General features: G+C 37.6%; 1 protein-coding gene across 5 annotated transcripts in view; it reads left to right on the top strand.

Annotated features, from left to right (window-relative positions):
- LOC102218350 (interleukin-1 receptor accessory protein-like 1-B) overlaps positions 1-15,398 on the top strand; it is a 204,946-nt gene that overhangs the window by 85,169 nt on the left and 104,379 nt on the right. For all 5 annotated transcript variants that reach the window (XM_023336434.1, XM_023336437.1, XM_023336436.1 and 2 more), the window contains 2 exons: positions 1,149-1,434; positions 13,277-13,463. In XM_023336434.1, coding sequence (XP_023192202.1) covers positions 1,149-1,434; positions 13,277-13,463 — 473 coding nt within the window. The remainder of the gene's footprint in view (positions 1-1,148; positions 1,435-13,276; positions 13,464-15,398) is intronic.

Consider the following 15,398-nt stretch of genomic DNA (forward strand, 5'->3'; position numbering starts at 1 on the left):
CAGCCTTAGCTGCCACTACACTACGGTAGCAGATAGATGCAAATGTGCAGCAAATGGTGAAACGTTCTGGAAATGGGCACAAACATATAAATGATGCTAAATCCTAAACACACAAAAAACTAATTCAATAGAAATATGCTGCAAATAAACCTACAATAAACAATGCAATCAAAAAAATGCTGCAATCACAGATCAATTTAAAAACAATGTTTAACCAGAAGTTAAACATTGCTTTTAATTTTTTTATTCCGGTGTGTTTATTTTTCAACTTTATTCCGGTGTGTTTATTTTTCAACTTTATTCCGGTGTGTTTATTTTTCAACTTTGTACTTTTGCAGTGCTGATGTCAGATTTTTTCTTAGCAAAGTTATTTTGCAATTTTCCTCCTTCTATGGCCATTGATGATTCAAACAATTACATGTAATCAACTCATAAATAACATTTACCAGTAGGAGCTCCACCTATACCCCTTCCTTCACCGTACCTTAATGCAAATCAGTTGTATTATGAAATACTATGTGATTAAATAAAATTGAGATAATTTCACATTTTATGCTTACTTATTATCATAATTAATCAAAAAATATTCCGTAGTAAATAAATCAACATCTACTCTTTAACAGTGATATGAACTGGTTTATTAGGGAGTAAGAAAGTGAAGTGAATAACATTCTACAAATAGGCACAGAGGAGAAGTGACTCTCAGTGTATGCCAGTGTATTTCTTTCACAGTAAATTTCCTTTTACAGAATAACAAGGAAACAAAATTGTCTTGTTCTGTTTTTAATTGAGACAAAAATGACAGAAAAGTATGTTTGAAACACATGGTGATTAATTAGCAAAACTTGCCACACTTTTAGGTGATATTGCTTCTCTAAATTTAGTCCAAGCATACATTCTGAAACCAGATTTTGTAAGGCAATTTAAGTAGCCATAGCAACTTCTTGACACAATTTTTAGACATTAAGTATTTTAACTTTCAAATTTTCTGTCATTTACACAAAGGACAATGAGGTCCTTTCTATATTCTTTAAATGTTTCTTTGGAGTTCACACACCACAAAAACTTAGATTTTACCTTCTACTTTTCACATTTATAACCTGCTATTGAAAGTCTTCCATATGTTTTTTTTTTATTGTCTTTTCTAGTGGACGGCTGCACAGATTGGTCAGTGGATTACAAGAAGTACCAGGTGCTTCAGGGTGAGGCAGTGCGTCTGAAGTGCGCTCTGTTCTATGGTTACATCCGGAGCAACTACAGCCAGGCCCAGAGCGGGGGCCTTAGCCTCATGTGGTACCGCAGCTCCGGCCTCGGCCACACCGACTTTGAAGAACCAATCTCTTTTGATGGAGTGCGCATGAGCAAGGAGGAAGATGCCATCTGGTTCAGACCTGCTGACCTTCAAGACGTGGGACTCTACTCGTGTGTTTTACGGTAAGAGCAAGAAATTATTGTTTTTTTATTTTTTAGATGTACTGCTTTGTTTTAATTTTGATGACTTTTCCTATTGGGCTCTTGATAAGCATCAAGCCCATGTTCACAGGAAGCAGACTCGAGCAGGGTTAAAGAACATATACTGTAAGTTGGAGACATGGCATAAAAAGTAATAATAAAAAGTACAATAAAATTTGGCAACCAGCCTCCTTCTCCAAATATTGGTGTCAATAGGAAAATAAAAATGTTTGACTTTCATTGCAATATTTCTGTTCAAATTTAGTCTAAACAAAAAATGTCAGACATAGATTAGTCCTCTTGGTAAACCCTACGTCTATATGTGTTGTCCTTTCATAGCAGAATTGTTTTTTTACATTGGAAAAAAAAGAGATGATTTCGTAAGATATTACAAGTCAGGAAATTTAGAATTTCAAATAGACATAAGTGAAGCATAACAAATGGTGGTTTAAAAATATTTCAATTTATTAGATTTTTTTGTTGACCTAAGAAACGTCATGTAAGGTGAACAATTAAAGCAGAAAGGACTGCCAGTCTCAGAAGAATGCCTAAAACTGTTTGCAGTAACCCCATGTGTTGTATAGTTAAAAATTGAATAGCCTGAGCAAAATGATCTAACCATTTTTTTTCTGACAGTTTACTTATGCAAAAACTCAACACTGCCAGACAAAAATAACTTTATTCTTATGTTCTTGGCCTAGTGTGTGATAGTAACCTAGTGGTAGCAACTTAGACATTTCCATTGTTAATAATAAAGTGAAATACAAATGGCAGGGGAGATGATCTTTTCCCATTTCATGTTACAACCACAAACTTCATTTCATTTTGTTGCGATTTTATGTGATGCGACATAAAAGCAAATAATTTTGGAAGTGCCTAATGCTAAAAAATTTTACAGTTAATTAAATAAATATTCGGCCTTATTCAAATGTTGAGTGTAAAACTCAGGGAATCCCATCATTCTGTGCATAGTTGCGCTTGTAAAAAGTGCCTCCAGCTCTGTCTTTCTTCATCTGCATTTGTTGAGCTAGAGGGATACTCTAATCAGAAGACTGGGACATTTACCTCCCAGCTGAAATAAATTACTTTGTTTGAGAAGACGCATTTGAGTCGCACATAAGTAAAAATTCTCCCTCAAAACCACAAACCACAAACAGAACACACATTTTAGACTGCTTTTGATAAACAGCACAAAATTATTTAAGGAAAGATGTCCAGTTTGTATTAGAAAAATGGGGGGTGGAGAGGTGGGAAATCACACTTCCATACATGGGTACTTTACATAATAATGCACTAGTCTTTAACAGGGAATGCCAGAATGCTGGGAACGTTTGACTCTAAGAAAATTATCAAATGTATTTTTGGAGAATGATTTATACCAACACAGTGACTCAACCTGAAGAGAACCTTCAGTATTTAGGTCAACAATTATTTCAACGAGAGCCTCTGTTATATTATTTCCTATCAACGTTTTGCAACTGAAAAACCTGTTCAAGTCTTATCACATATTATGTGTGTGACTTATGATGGGCTTTGATTCGAAATAGCACATGTACACTGAGATCAGTAGCATTGAACTCTGTGTTTCATAAAGTCTGGACTGGGTTTGTTGTTTTTCTTGTGATATTATTATTTAGTTTTTCTTTGGATTGTTTTTTTTGCTTTTTATGCATGATAAAGATGAGAACTATTTCAACCAAACAACTTTTACTTTTAACATTTGCACTTGTCATAATTGATCCATATGATACAAATTTTGTTTACATATAGACTCACTGTGGCCTGATGCATATTCATCCTTTATGTTTATGCAGGCTAAAGTTAGGAACTTTTGCCTGGCTAATTTCAAAGTACAATTTCTAGCAATTTTGTCTTGACTTCCATTAATAGTGCATTATTTCCTGGAGTCAGATTAACATGCATCAACCAAGAATTAAAGGCTAGGGATAAAAAAGTAAATAATCCATCAAAGTATGCATAACCTTTTGTATTTTAATAAATACCAATACAACAGTAACAAAAAACAAAACATAATTTAACCTTACCATTTTCAAGGTGCAGTAAATGCAGAATAATTCAAGTTAGACTGGAGATGAAGTAAACACCAGGAGGCTGGATTTCTTCTCTTTTTAGCTGGAGGCAGGCACATTAATCTCTTTCAAATCTAACATGCTCACTGAATGACAGCGGTATTATTTTCTGAATTTGTGATCAGGGATTGTTCAACCCTTTACAAAGCATATTACTGAAATGGAGGCCTTTTTACTTTAACTGTATGTGTGTTCCTTTGCTGTTTCATTGTAAATGGATCCTGCTCAGTATCGTCAGTGGCATTTTTAATGTTTGTTTCACAGTTGCTTATTTAAATGAACTGAGCATTATGTAAAATGCTCCATTTCCTTCCTATTTTATCCTGACTGGGCAGTGATTTCATCAGCCAGCCTGTGGCATACACTGACTTAACATTTCAGTTACAAGTGTGCAAAAGGGGAGTGTTTGGTTTTCACACAATAACCTCAATAGGAGTAAACCTTCCAAATCTGAGTCTGATAAATCGCTACGGTTCTAAGCATAACCCCAACCAACCAAGAAATGTACAATATTTATTTCACATAATCTTGACCAAAATTTAAAATCTCAAATTGAACACCCTAAAAGAATGGTGTATTAGGAATCTAGAAATGAATTATACATGCAGACCTTTGATGGAATGTGAATGATTCAGTTTTGAATGATCTTGGTTGTCTGAGTTGTAAGACAAAGTGACATCCGATAGTTTCCAGAGTCAGAAAAGAAGTCTTATCAGCACTGAATGCATTCAACTTGACTTATATTAAAATGGAACTGAGCCTCTCTGAAAACTAAACCTCGCCACTGGCAAATTTTGAAAAATTATAGAAAAGTGGGTGGAGCCAAGAGTCATGGCTGACTGTGAGGATGAGTGGAAAGAAGCCCTGTTAATTTATCCACTATCAATTTTTCAGACTTTACTAGTGACTTTTTTGATTTTCAAAACAACTAGTGACAAATATAATGACTTTTTCTGTGTTGTTGGAGGCTTTTATGGCGACAATGCTTTGCAGCTTGGCTGAATCCGTCTGTCCTGATCAGCAGTAGGGGCCATTAGCCGTCATTGGCTTGTCTCACTTACTCAGCACTACAGCCAGTCTCACACAGTCATTCATTCAACACCATACCTTTACTAATGGTCAGAGCCATTCACATTCATATAACTAAAGTACCAAGCTGTACTGAGGCAGTCAATAGGAAAATTCAACTGTCTAAAAACCGTTTGAAGGGAGAGGTCAGTAGTGAGACAATTTTAGGCAAAATAATGCCAAACTAAAAGAATTGCACAAAAACGTCAAAACTCACACAAAAACATAGAGTAGGTATTTAAAGTTACCCTCACATGTTGTCTTATGTAATTTCCATCATCAGCCCACTGTTATTGTTTTCCACACAACCAGTTCCAGTCCTGGAGTCAGTTTTTAACGCACTCTTTGGTTTTCCACAATGCCGGATGTCTATAAAAGAAAATATATGTCCTAATATTCCAATTTTAATTTAACACCGTTTTAAAAACGACAAGCAAGGTGGTACAGTTGCTTATACTATGGACTTGCAACAAGAAGGCCCTGCATTCAAAACCAGGACTGGTGTCTTTCTGCATGGACTTTGAATGTTCTTTCTTCAACTGCTCTCTCCGTGTACTTGTGCTTTCTTCTGCAGTCCAAAAATATGACTGTAGGCTGAGTGGTGATTCTAAAATAGTCCTTTGGATGTGAGTGTGTGAACAAATAGTCCTGTGTGTCTCTGTGTAGCACAATGATGGACTGGCATCCTGTCGAGGGTGCATACTATCCTTTTCCCAATGATCGCTAGAGATAGACACCAGGTATAGACGGTGAATGGATGTTTTAAAAATATTAGGTTTTTCAATTTTTCACAATGGCGACAAGATCACAGGTCACCACAAACATATTATTTATAGCAGGATGGCTGTAAATAACAGTGAATTAACTTTTCTGTACTCTGTGATGCATGATTTGGTCAGCCTGTGGAATTTCACCAGCTAATCACTCTTTCAAAATGTTAAGTTGCTATGCGTTCCCATTTTTGTCTCTACTTAAGGAGACCAAAAATAAAATTAACTCCAGAGTTTTAAAAAAAGCACTATTAACCTTTTGAATGATAGTTGGTGATTCTCTCTCCAGCTGGGGACAAAAGTCATTTTTTCCTTATGCTCAACTCATACTTGGAGCCAGGATAGCACCGGTTTATTGATTATAGAGTCAGAGCCTGCAACAATAACCATAGGACTGGAACTGATTTGCTGGGGAACCCACTCGAAGGCATTTATTCCATATAGTTGCACAATACTTTCACCTGTTCTCAAGAAAATCCACAATGCAACCTCTGTTACACACCCTGCCTCAACATCATATCTTACCATTCATAATTTCACCTTACATGCCCACTGCTGACAATTTTGGACATACCTGCTGATTGCAAACCAAATGGCTTGTGGGTTTATTGTTCAAGTGACTGAGGCCAATTTTTTGGTGGACAATTCTTTCTATCAATAAGTGCTTAGAAAAACAGGATGTTTAGCAGTCATTATATCATGCTTAAATGTGAGCAGCGGTGGAGTTACTTTTGCAGATTGATGTAGAATTTGATTTCAGTGCCCCTTTACAGACAAAACAAGCCAATAGTGGTGATGTGTTTGAGGATGCTTGAGATGGAAGAATTCAAAATACAAAAAAAAAGAATACAAAAGCAATGAATTTCAAAGAACTGAGATCAGAGATCGATTTGCTCTGACAGCAATGATGGGATTTCCATTCGATCAGTGTGGTGATGGCCAAACTGCAAATGAGGTGTGTCCAAAAATGAGAGGAATTGAAAGAAAGTAGGCAACCAAAACACACAGGGCTGAACACAGATTTGACAGAACAGAGCCTTTCATATTAAATTTACAGAAATAAATCGGAGGGCTTTGCCAGACAGGCAAAGATATAATTTGTGTTGCAAAAATATCAACAAAAACTGAAACGGTAATTGAGTTTTATACAAAACCAAGTAAGATTATTTGTAATTAAGGCAAGTGGAGAAATTTTGAAAATATTACATTTAATACACGCTGTCATTTTTTGTAGTGATTTTCTGTGTCAGTTTTATGAAAAGTTAGTATTTTACATTTCCACTTCTTCTTGGTTATGTCCCTTGAGCTTTAAGTTTATTTATATGTTGTTGTTAGCATACCATAGAAGTGACAATCCATGTAATATCGCTTTCTGTATTACAAATAGGGATGCATTTATCAATCAAGGTTTCTTTAAAGTTGATTGATCTTAGCAATTGACAATTAATTGATAATCAGTCATTTTCTTTCAAACTTGAGCTTTCTCTTTTATCAGAAAGGTCGACTGTCTTTTCCATAACATAAAGGGTTAAATTTTTCATACACTCTGTCGATTCCATCGCAACAAAAGTGATCAGTAACTGTCTTCTAGCTCTTTGCTGTCAGGTCGGTCTACAATCAGTGGTGAGCACAACACATTTTGTTGTTAGCTGTGCTTTCAGTCCAGCTACCTTTTTGTTGTAGCGTTGTAGCTTCCAAACAGGTTGCCATTGTGGCTCTCAAATTCATTTTAAAACTTGACTAAATGAAGTGAATTTATTCACCAAAGCTCTCACCATCAACTGTGTTTTTTGGCGACATGCTACGATTTGTTTTTGGCATTATCCTTTCTGCAACTGTGTCTTCCCATCCTTGCCTTCATCATAACATATCATAATTTTTCATCATACAGCACAGCTGAATGAGCGCTTCTAAGGTAAAACTTAAAGAGCTTGTTGTGTTTATATTTCAAAACAGAACTGCAAAAGTGCCTTTTCTTTCACTGCACTGCTCTGGTATGGCCCCACCTTCCTTATTGCAGTCTCATCTGACTGTTTAACGATGACCAGTATCGCCCTCTGCTGGAAAGGGTTCACACTTCAACACTGAAAGAAGGTCTGACAAATTAGTTAATCGAATGGACTTAATTTCAATCTAATAATTAATTGAGAATATAAAATTGATTAACTGTTTGGTTTATGTATTATAGCCCAACTTTTAATGTGAGCAAAAATTATAAAATGGAGCAGATTTACTTTAATGCCATGGGTGTTGTTTATTTGCTAAGATGCTAAATGCTAAGATAAACTTTTCTATTATATCTGTCACTCATCTTTAGCCTCTTGCTTCAGAAAAAGAGAGCTTATTTTTGGCCTCATTCATTTAAGTTTTTTTTTTTTAGACAGATTAAGAAAACCTTTAATCTTTGTGTATGAAGCTCTGTGGCCAATTGCCAAGGAAGCTGACCAAGCAATCCATGCAACTAGGGTTGCATGGATTGCAAAACACTCAGAGATGGAGACTGTGCAGCAGAGTTTTTAGCCCAGCTTAGATCTGACCTGAATGAAACAAGTGCATCATTGCATTTTTATGCTAATGTTCATCCTTCTGAAAACAGGATGGATTATTTACACTTGCAGGATGAGATAAGAGACTGCTGTGTTTTTGACTTACTCTACAGCACTTTCTCTGAATGTGTACTCATTCTGGCAGTTAATATACTTTAATGCAGATTTCTTCTGATATCCAGTGACAGGAGATGTCAGTTTTTCACAAAAAAAAGCATATTTGGATTTTCACAAAGTTTTAGCAGTTTATCCAAGTTGTTTTTGTCAGTACATAAGCCATAGCTGACGGAGTTGGATGTAACTTGCCTTCTGCATGTGTTCAGTTCTTTTCTAGACGTTGGCTCGTGGAGAGTCACTGCTGACATAAGACATTTTTCCCACTGCTTGTGCATCAAGAGATGTCAGGTAGCTCTTGACTGCCAAGTACTTTTTAATTTCCTAACTTCTACTTAAATTTGTAAAACAGTATTCATTATATTCATTTCAATACAGAAGATTTGATGATAAATTGTGCCATTTACCTTTAGCTATACGTGTGTAATGTACTTCCTGCCGCAGTAATGTTTGATTTAAGTAATCTTTTCACTGAAGGTCTCCAAATTAGCATTTTTCTCTTTTAAAAGAGCTGAAAGCAAACTGATTTACTAAAATGTTTGTTTGTGCTGTGTGTGTGGTATTTGTGCTTTTGTGTGAATGGTTATCTTTGTCCTTTTCTGTCTGCTTTCTCTGAAATTGAAGTCTAATTGTGAGTTTTTACATGAAGGTGACTTCATTTGCATAGTAATCTCCGTGTGCTCACCATGAATCTCCTTTATTTCTCTGCCTCATTTTTTCCCTAAGCGTATCACACATTAGAGTCTGTAGCATTTCTTCAGATTCATCCGTATTTCCTCCTCAGTTCCTTTGTCATTATTACAGTCTCTCTTTGCTTCACCTGATAGATTATTTTATAATAATTCTGCTAATGAGTCAGTGTTTCAGAGTGGGTGAAACCATGCGTAATTCCTTCCTATGATTACATTATCCCACATGTTGGGTAATAATGTGTGAAGAATTACAGCCACCATGAAGAGCTAACAAATATCCAGAGCAGACACACTCAAATAGAATGTGACAGATGTGAAAGACACCACAGGACCGAGCATCAAACCCCCAGCTGGCTGTCAATCAAGCGGCACCACCAACACCTTCCCACAATCCTACAGGGAGCCATGCTGTGCATATTTAAAGAGTAGATGCATCTCCTGTTTATCGGTGCAGGTAAAAAAAAATTCTGATTATCTGCACACTGTGATTAGTTTGTTTTAATCTACCTACAGTTTCATGTCCAGACAGGTCACAAACTGAACAAGAAGTCGGACATTTTTGTTTTTAGTGTGAGGGGAATCAAGTGCCTCTCTCAAAGTCTTCACATGCCTCTTTGTATCTAAGTACATGAACTACTTCAACCTTGTGGACAAGCATTCGGTCCTCCTTTTAGGATATACACAACTTTCACTACGCCCTCAAACCCTTCTCTGTCAGTCTGTCGTTGTGCCCTTGGGCCAGACACTTCACCCACCTTACCTGCTGGTGGTGGTCAAAGGGCCCAGCTGTGCCGATGGTAGGCAGCCTCACCTCAGGGCAGCTGTGGCTACAATATATCCATTCACACACCCAGTCTGTGTGTAAAGGGGTGAATATTTATGGGGCAATGATGTGGTTTGCTGGTTTTAAAAAACAGCCTGTTTAGAAAACTAGAAGAAGAAATAATGAAATAATTGTCACAAGAATATAAATATAGTTTTTCCTTGTGTCCATGTTGTTCCTGAACAATAAATTATCCACACTGGGGAAACGGCAGAGCTGTCCACAAGCTTTGTTGTTTTTCTTTTTTTCCTCATTCTATCTGACCCTTACCTTCATAGCTCTGTTACACTGTTAAGTATCTGCCTTAATTTTAAACATTGGAAGATGCAAAGCGAAAGCAAAATATTACTCCTATATCGCTATTATGCAGATCTAACATCTTAACATACATAGTTTGATCACCACACAAAAGGGGGTGCCACCAATGGTTTTGGGTCTCTAAGAATTCAACCATATGAGTTTTAATACAAAAAAATATAATTAAATGAGATGATATCACAGCAAAAGTAACCTACTCCTTCTTGGCAAAGCTAACACTTCAGATCCCAAACCACTGATCTCAGTAAGCAAGTGCCCTACATATAAGTGTAAACTATTAGTAAGGTATATCATTACATGGCAAAAATAGATGCTTGCTCATGTTTAGGGGTTGTGGAGCCTGTTATTGAAGTTAAAAGTGAAGTACACTATGGACTGGGCTTCAGTCCACACTGGGGTCAACACAGAGACTCACTCACACTCCAAGTTATTAGGTTTCATCAATTGCTTTAACATGCATGATTTTAGACTGTAGTAAAAAAGAGCACTCAGATGAAATCTAGATCTGCATGGGGAGCAAAAATAAAGCAGGCATGAAATAACAGAAGTAATCAGCATTCCAGCATGCAGTCCACACTTCAGACATGTAAGAGCAGAGCTCTAAGGAAAACGGAGTGCAAAAACACGGCAATAAAATAAGTATCTCTAAAATATTACACTGCTCAATTAACTGACAAATGGTGAAAAGGAGGAAGAAAAGGTCAGCATTAGAAAACCACTTCCAAATCAAGAAGTACATTAGAGAAAGCATGACAAATTCAGTTCGTTACTGAGAGCAAAGGGTTCCATGGTCTGGAGAGCATGAATTCATATTTCCTCTCTGGAAAAGGTTGATTGTATTTGCAAAAAGGTCAAATGTGTTCTATTCATTATATAGATTTTTTTCCTTAATTCAAACTTTTTCATATCTTAATTTCCTTGATGAGCTTTTTTTTTATTTTTAGACTGAAGCATTTTAAATTGGGCTTTTGTGACACGGCAGTGAGAAAATCTCTTCACACCTGTTAGATTAGATTCAGGACTTCAGTTTATTAAATGTGTGTTTTTTCCCTCCAATATCAAGAAACGGAGCTAAAGGTTTCAGATTTATAGACCAGAGCTGTGGCAGGTGTGCAGGTTAAAAAAGTGGGGAAAAATGTTCATTACAGGTTTTTTAACCTATTATGTGCGTCTTGTGGTTTTTTTTAAAAATACATTTACTCAACTTAATTATTCTTTAAATTTATGCAAAGGTTGTTTGCACTTCAACTTCCTTCTGTGGAAGCCCAGCAGTGGGGAAAATATTGTCTAATCAGTGCTTAGGCACTACTTGTATGGGAACATTTGGCGACCCAACACTTAAATAAGGCATTTTCTTGTTTCTTTTTTCTACTTAACTGTATGTAGGTGTCGAGGTTTATGTTACGTTGGTGTGTATTTAAAAAGTTCTCTTCCCTGGTTCTCTTCTATATCATCCAAGAGTACTCTGCAAGCCTACATTGCAACTTCCCACTCTCTTCTCCCTAGATAGAAGGTATTGAGTCAGTAATGTTCAAATTCAACTCTATGAGGGCAGTGCTCTTTTGCAATATCTTCCATCTTACTTTTCTTCCTACATTTTCCAGATGCCCTTTTAGTCATCTCCTGTGTGGAGGTACACGGTATCTCCTCTCCTCATTCAAGTAGCTATTCTCCCTCTGTTCCCCCTCACTGCTATCTCAAACCAATCTTCCATAGCTACACAAAAGCTACATTTGTCTTTTGAGTGCGAGTGTGTTTGCATGAAGGGGTGTGTGAGTCTCTGTATTTTATGGCCCTGGGGGGGTCAGAGGTGTTTATATGGGAGAGGTGACTCCCTTATTGCTTCTATAACCTGAGTATATCATATGAAACCATGTCATTTACAGTGAATGGGAGCATCTGGTCAGCTGTAAATGTAATCTAATGAAATGAAACGAAAGCCTGCATGGCTGTTCTCACAGTCCTATGACCAAGAGACTGACCGAGTCAGATCACAGGCAGTTGGGGCAGGCAACAGAGGCAAAGTATGGGCTCTTTTAGGGCTGATCTATTCTTCATAATATGGAGCCAGTAGAGTACTACTGACACTCCGCTCCAGTATTGCATTACCTCCAGACTCAATTAGTGGAATAGCATCTTTTGAGAACAAATTCAAAGACACAAAGATATACTCCAGAACATCCATAACTCGGATGTCTTTAACCAGGCTTCCTTCCATATCGATTATCTTATCCATGAACATGCTCTTTCCTATTTTCCCATTTTGTGTGCCATCAACCTTCTGACCCTCAAAGTCAGAATCAAGAACAGGAGCTCAATATAAATATGGAAGCAGATGTTCTAGTATGTCTCGTCTAGTATGAATTGTAATCTGAAAACTATAACCCTACCACTGCTTCAGATCGTAAAGCTAAACAGGAACCTTTGCCCAAATTAATGCCTCAAAATCTTGTGGAAATGCTTCCCAGAAAAGTGGAAAGTATTATGGCAGCAAAGCAGTTTGTATGCCTTCAGCCTTGTCAATGGCAGTGCTGGGAAAGTGGGAGCTGTGGAATCACACTGTCACTGGTGACACACACCAACGACATTAACAGCAACGAGAGAGAGTCATTATTCTTTCCTAGATAGCAAAGCTAGATAGCCGTGTTGATGGTTGCTGGGAAACAAAAAGGGGTTGACAAGCAGTGAAGACTGACTCATTGTGATGACCAAGCAGCTTTCCCTTCTATGTGGGGCCGTCTCTGCATTTTTCACTTCTCTGATTAGCATTGCCCGACTCTCTCCATAAATCCAACAGTATTCGCGAGCGTTGGGCATTGACTGTACAAGGCTGCTGAATGCGTCATTATCTCCAAGCCCACACTCACACGGTTGCATGAGGGAGATTGAAAAAAAACAAATAAACTGAGAAGCATTACAGATGGTTAAAAAGACATCAAAGACAGTGTTGTTTTTTATTTCAGAATGTAACTGTAGAAATGGTGATGTAATGTCAGGTATAGTAATGGATGCATTTATTTGGACCCCTGGTAAAGATCTGAATATAAAAAAATATATACATACATCTTTTTCTGATGTAGCATAGCTCAACACTGAAAACAGATATTTAACTTAATAATCACTAGTAGTCTTTTTTTACCATTACTGTTTGCATAACCTCCCTAGATCATGCAGACTTCTGAGTCCTTTCCTATAGTCTCTGTTCCTCATGTGACTCTTCAGGTTTTTGTAAAACTTGACAGGTACTGAGGCGGCAAGAAGGTTGATTTTGTGTCTTTGTTGATTTGGCTACATGCCAACCAATGTGACTGGCAGTGTAAAGGTCCTACCCATTAAATAAGAAGCAATAACTGATGATCATTTTTCTGAAGCTTTTTCAATTGGTGTTTTTCTCTACCAACAGGAACTCTACGTACTGCATGAAGGTCTCCATGGCTCTGGCTGTGGCTGAAAATGACACAGACCTCTGCTACAACTCCAACATGAGAATAACTGAGAAGGCTGAGCTCAGTAGAAGGTTCCACATCCTATGTCCAGAAATAGATGACTACGTTGAACCTGGGAAGGAGCCTGAAATCACGTGGTACAAGGTAGGCTTTAGTGAATGATAGGGATTTATTATATGTTTAATCTTTCAAGATTGGTTGAATGTTGAATCTTTTATGGATATTGATGCCTTCTTGAAACGGGCAATAACAGGCTTCTGTCTTTGTGATCATACAACTAGAAAATATTTCTAAATGCTTCTTTTATTTTCATCTCATTTGTTTGCTGTTTAAATTTAAAAGCCTTGTCGGAAATGCAGTTCCAAATCACTTAGTCAGATTATGTATGTGGGCAATTACTTAAGCTATATTTGCAGTGGTCCACACAGCACTCTGACACGATGTGAGAATAAACACTGTGCAGATGGCAGCCACAGCAAGGACTTTCATAATGAGCACAAAAACTTCTATGAGAATAAAATTGTGCAATGTCACTTTGTGCCCCGTGGAAAGACTCAATGCCCTACAAACGCTCCTGCACCCTGAGTCACCCCCTCCTCCCCTCTCTTGGGTCCTTGTCTCTCCCAGGTCAGGCACAGCCTGCGGACAACAAAGTGCATCCCAACCAAGGGGTGGAGGCCAAACTAATCACAGGCAGATCAGCAGTAGATTAACTGGCCAGGCTTGACCTCAAGTTCTCTCGAAAATTCAATTACAATCTGGGTAATGACTGGGAGTGCTGGGACCCAGAGTTATTTGGACCTCGGTGGAGCCTTTGTGATTGAATTCAGAAGCTGCCGGGAGCAAGGATAGAATAGAATCGTCGTCCTCCCCGACAGAGCGTCGAGGAGCTGGAGAGCGGATCGTGTCATATAGTTACTCATTGTGCTTGCACACGGATACTCTCGCATTTGCACAGAAGCAGAACAAACACACTTATTGTGCCAGAAGAGACTTCTGTAAATAAAATTCTCCTTCCTCTGTGGCTTTAGTAGAATATTGAAAGGAGAATATTCAGTTCAGTGCAATAAATCATAATCAGATAAGAAGGATAATGGCAAAGCCCGATCATTTTACAATATGGAATTATTTTGTCAGTGTCAATCCATGCATCTGCAACAGTTTATCCAGTGGCTTAGAGCTGCGTGCTGTTTCCAAAGACTTTGTGTCAAGCTTGAATAACGACCAGTGATGAAGATGAAACTCTGCTTTGCTGTGCCTTGCAAATGTATTCACACACTTTTTGAACTTGTTCACATTTTGTCATGTTAAAAATCAAATATGGCGTTGTGTTTTGGGGGGGATTTTATTGGGTCGACCAGCACAAAGTAATGTGTACTTGTGAAGAAGAAAAAAATTGATATTCAGACATTTTAGAAATGTTTGAATATCATGTGGATTCAGTCCCCTTTACTCTGATTTCCTTAAATGAAATCAAGCACTGCTTATTGCCTTCAGGCAAGAACCTAATCTGTAAATAGACCTATGTCTAAATTAATCTCAGTACAATACAGCTCTTCTAAGGATGACATTAATCAGTGAGGCAGTCAAGAAGCTGAATGGATCCACTGTTAAGGTAGGAGAATCTGTTGGCTGATCTTTCTTTAACGTGAGAGTGGCAATACAGAAAACAAATTTAAATGAAAACCATAACAGGTCTGTTTGCAGTTTGCCTCAAGTCATGCACAGGACACAGTACAGATATGTAATGAGAACATCTGTTTAAAGGAGGTAAAGGGTGAACTTTCTGGTCTTCATGCAAATGACTGTGTTGGCCAGAAAACAAATACTGCATTGAGACTGAGGCATGGGGTCACTTGCAGCAGGAGGGCCTGCATAAACAGTATGCAGGCAGTTCTACAATAGAGTAGTTTAAATCAAATCCGATTTTTATGTTGCAGTTGCCCAGTTAAAGTCCATATATAAGTTTATATCAAATTGAGGATGTGTGTGAGACAAGACTTGAAAATTGACTTTCACAGAAGCTTTTTACTCAATCTGACTGAGCTTGAACTGTTTTGTAAAGCCTTCAGGTTTAAT

Source organism: Xiphophorus maculatus, chromosome 7 (assembly GCF_002775205.1).
Source record: "Xiphophorus maculatus strain JP 163 A chromosome 7, X_maculatus-5.0-male, whole genome shotgun sequence".
NCBI lineage: Eukaryota > Metazoa > Chordata > Actinopteri > Cyprinodontiformes > Poeciliidae > Xiphophorus > Xiphophorus maculatus.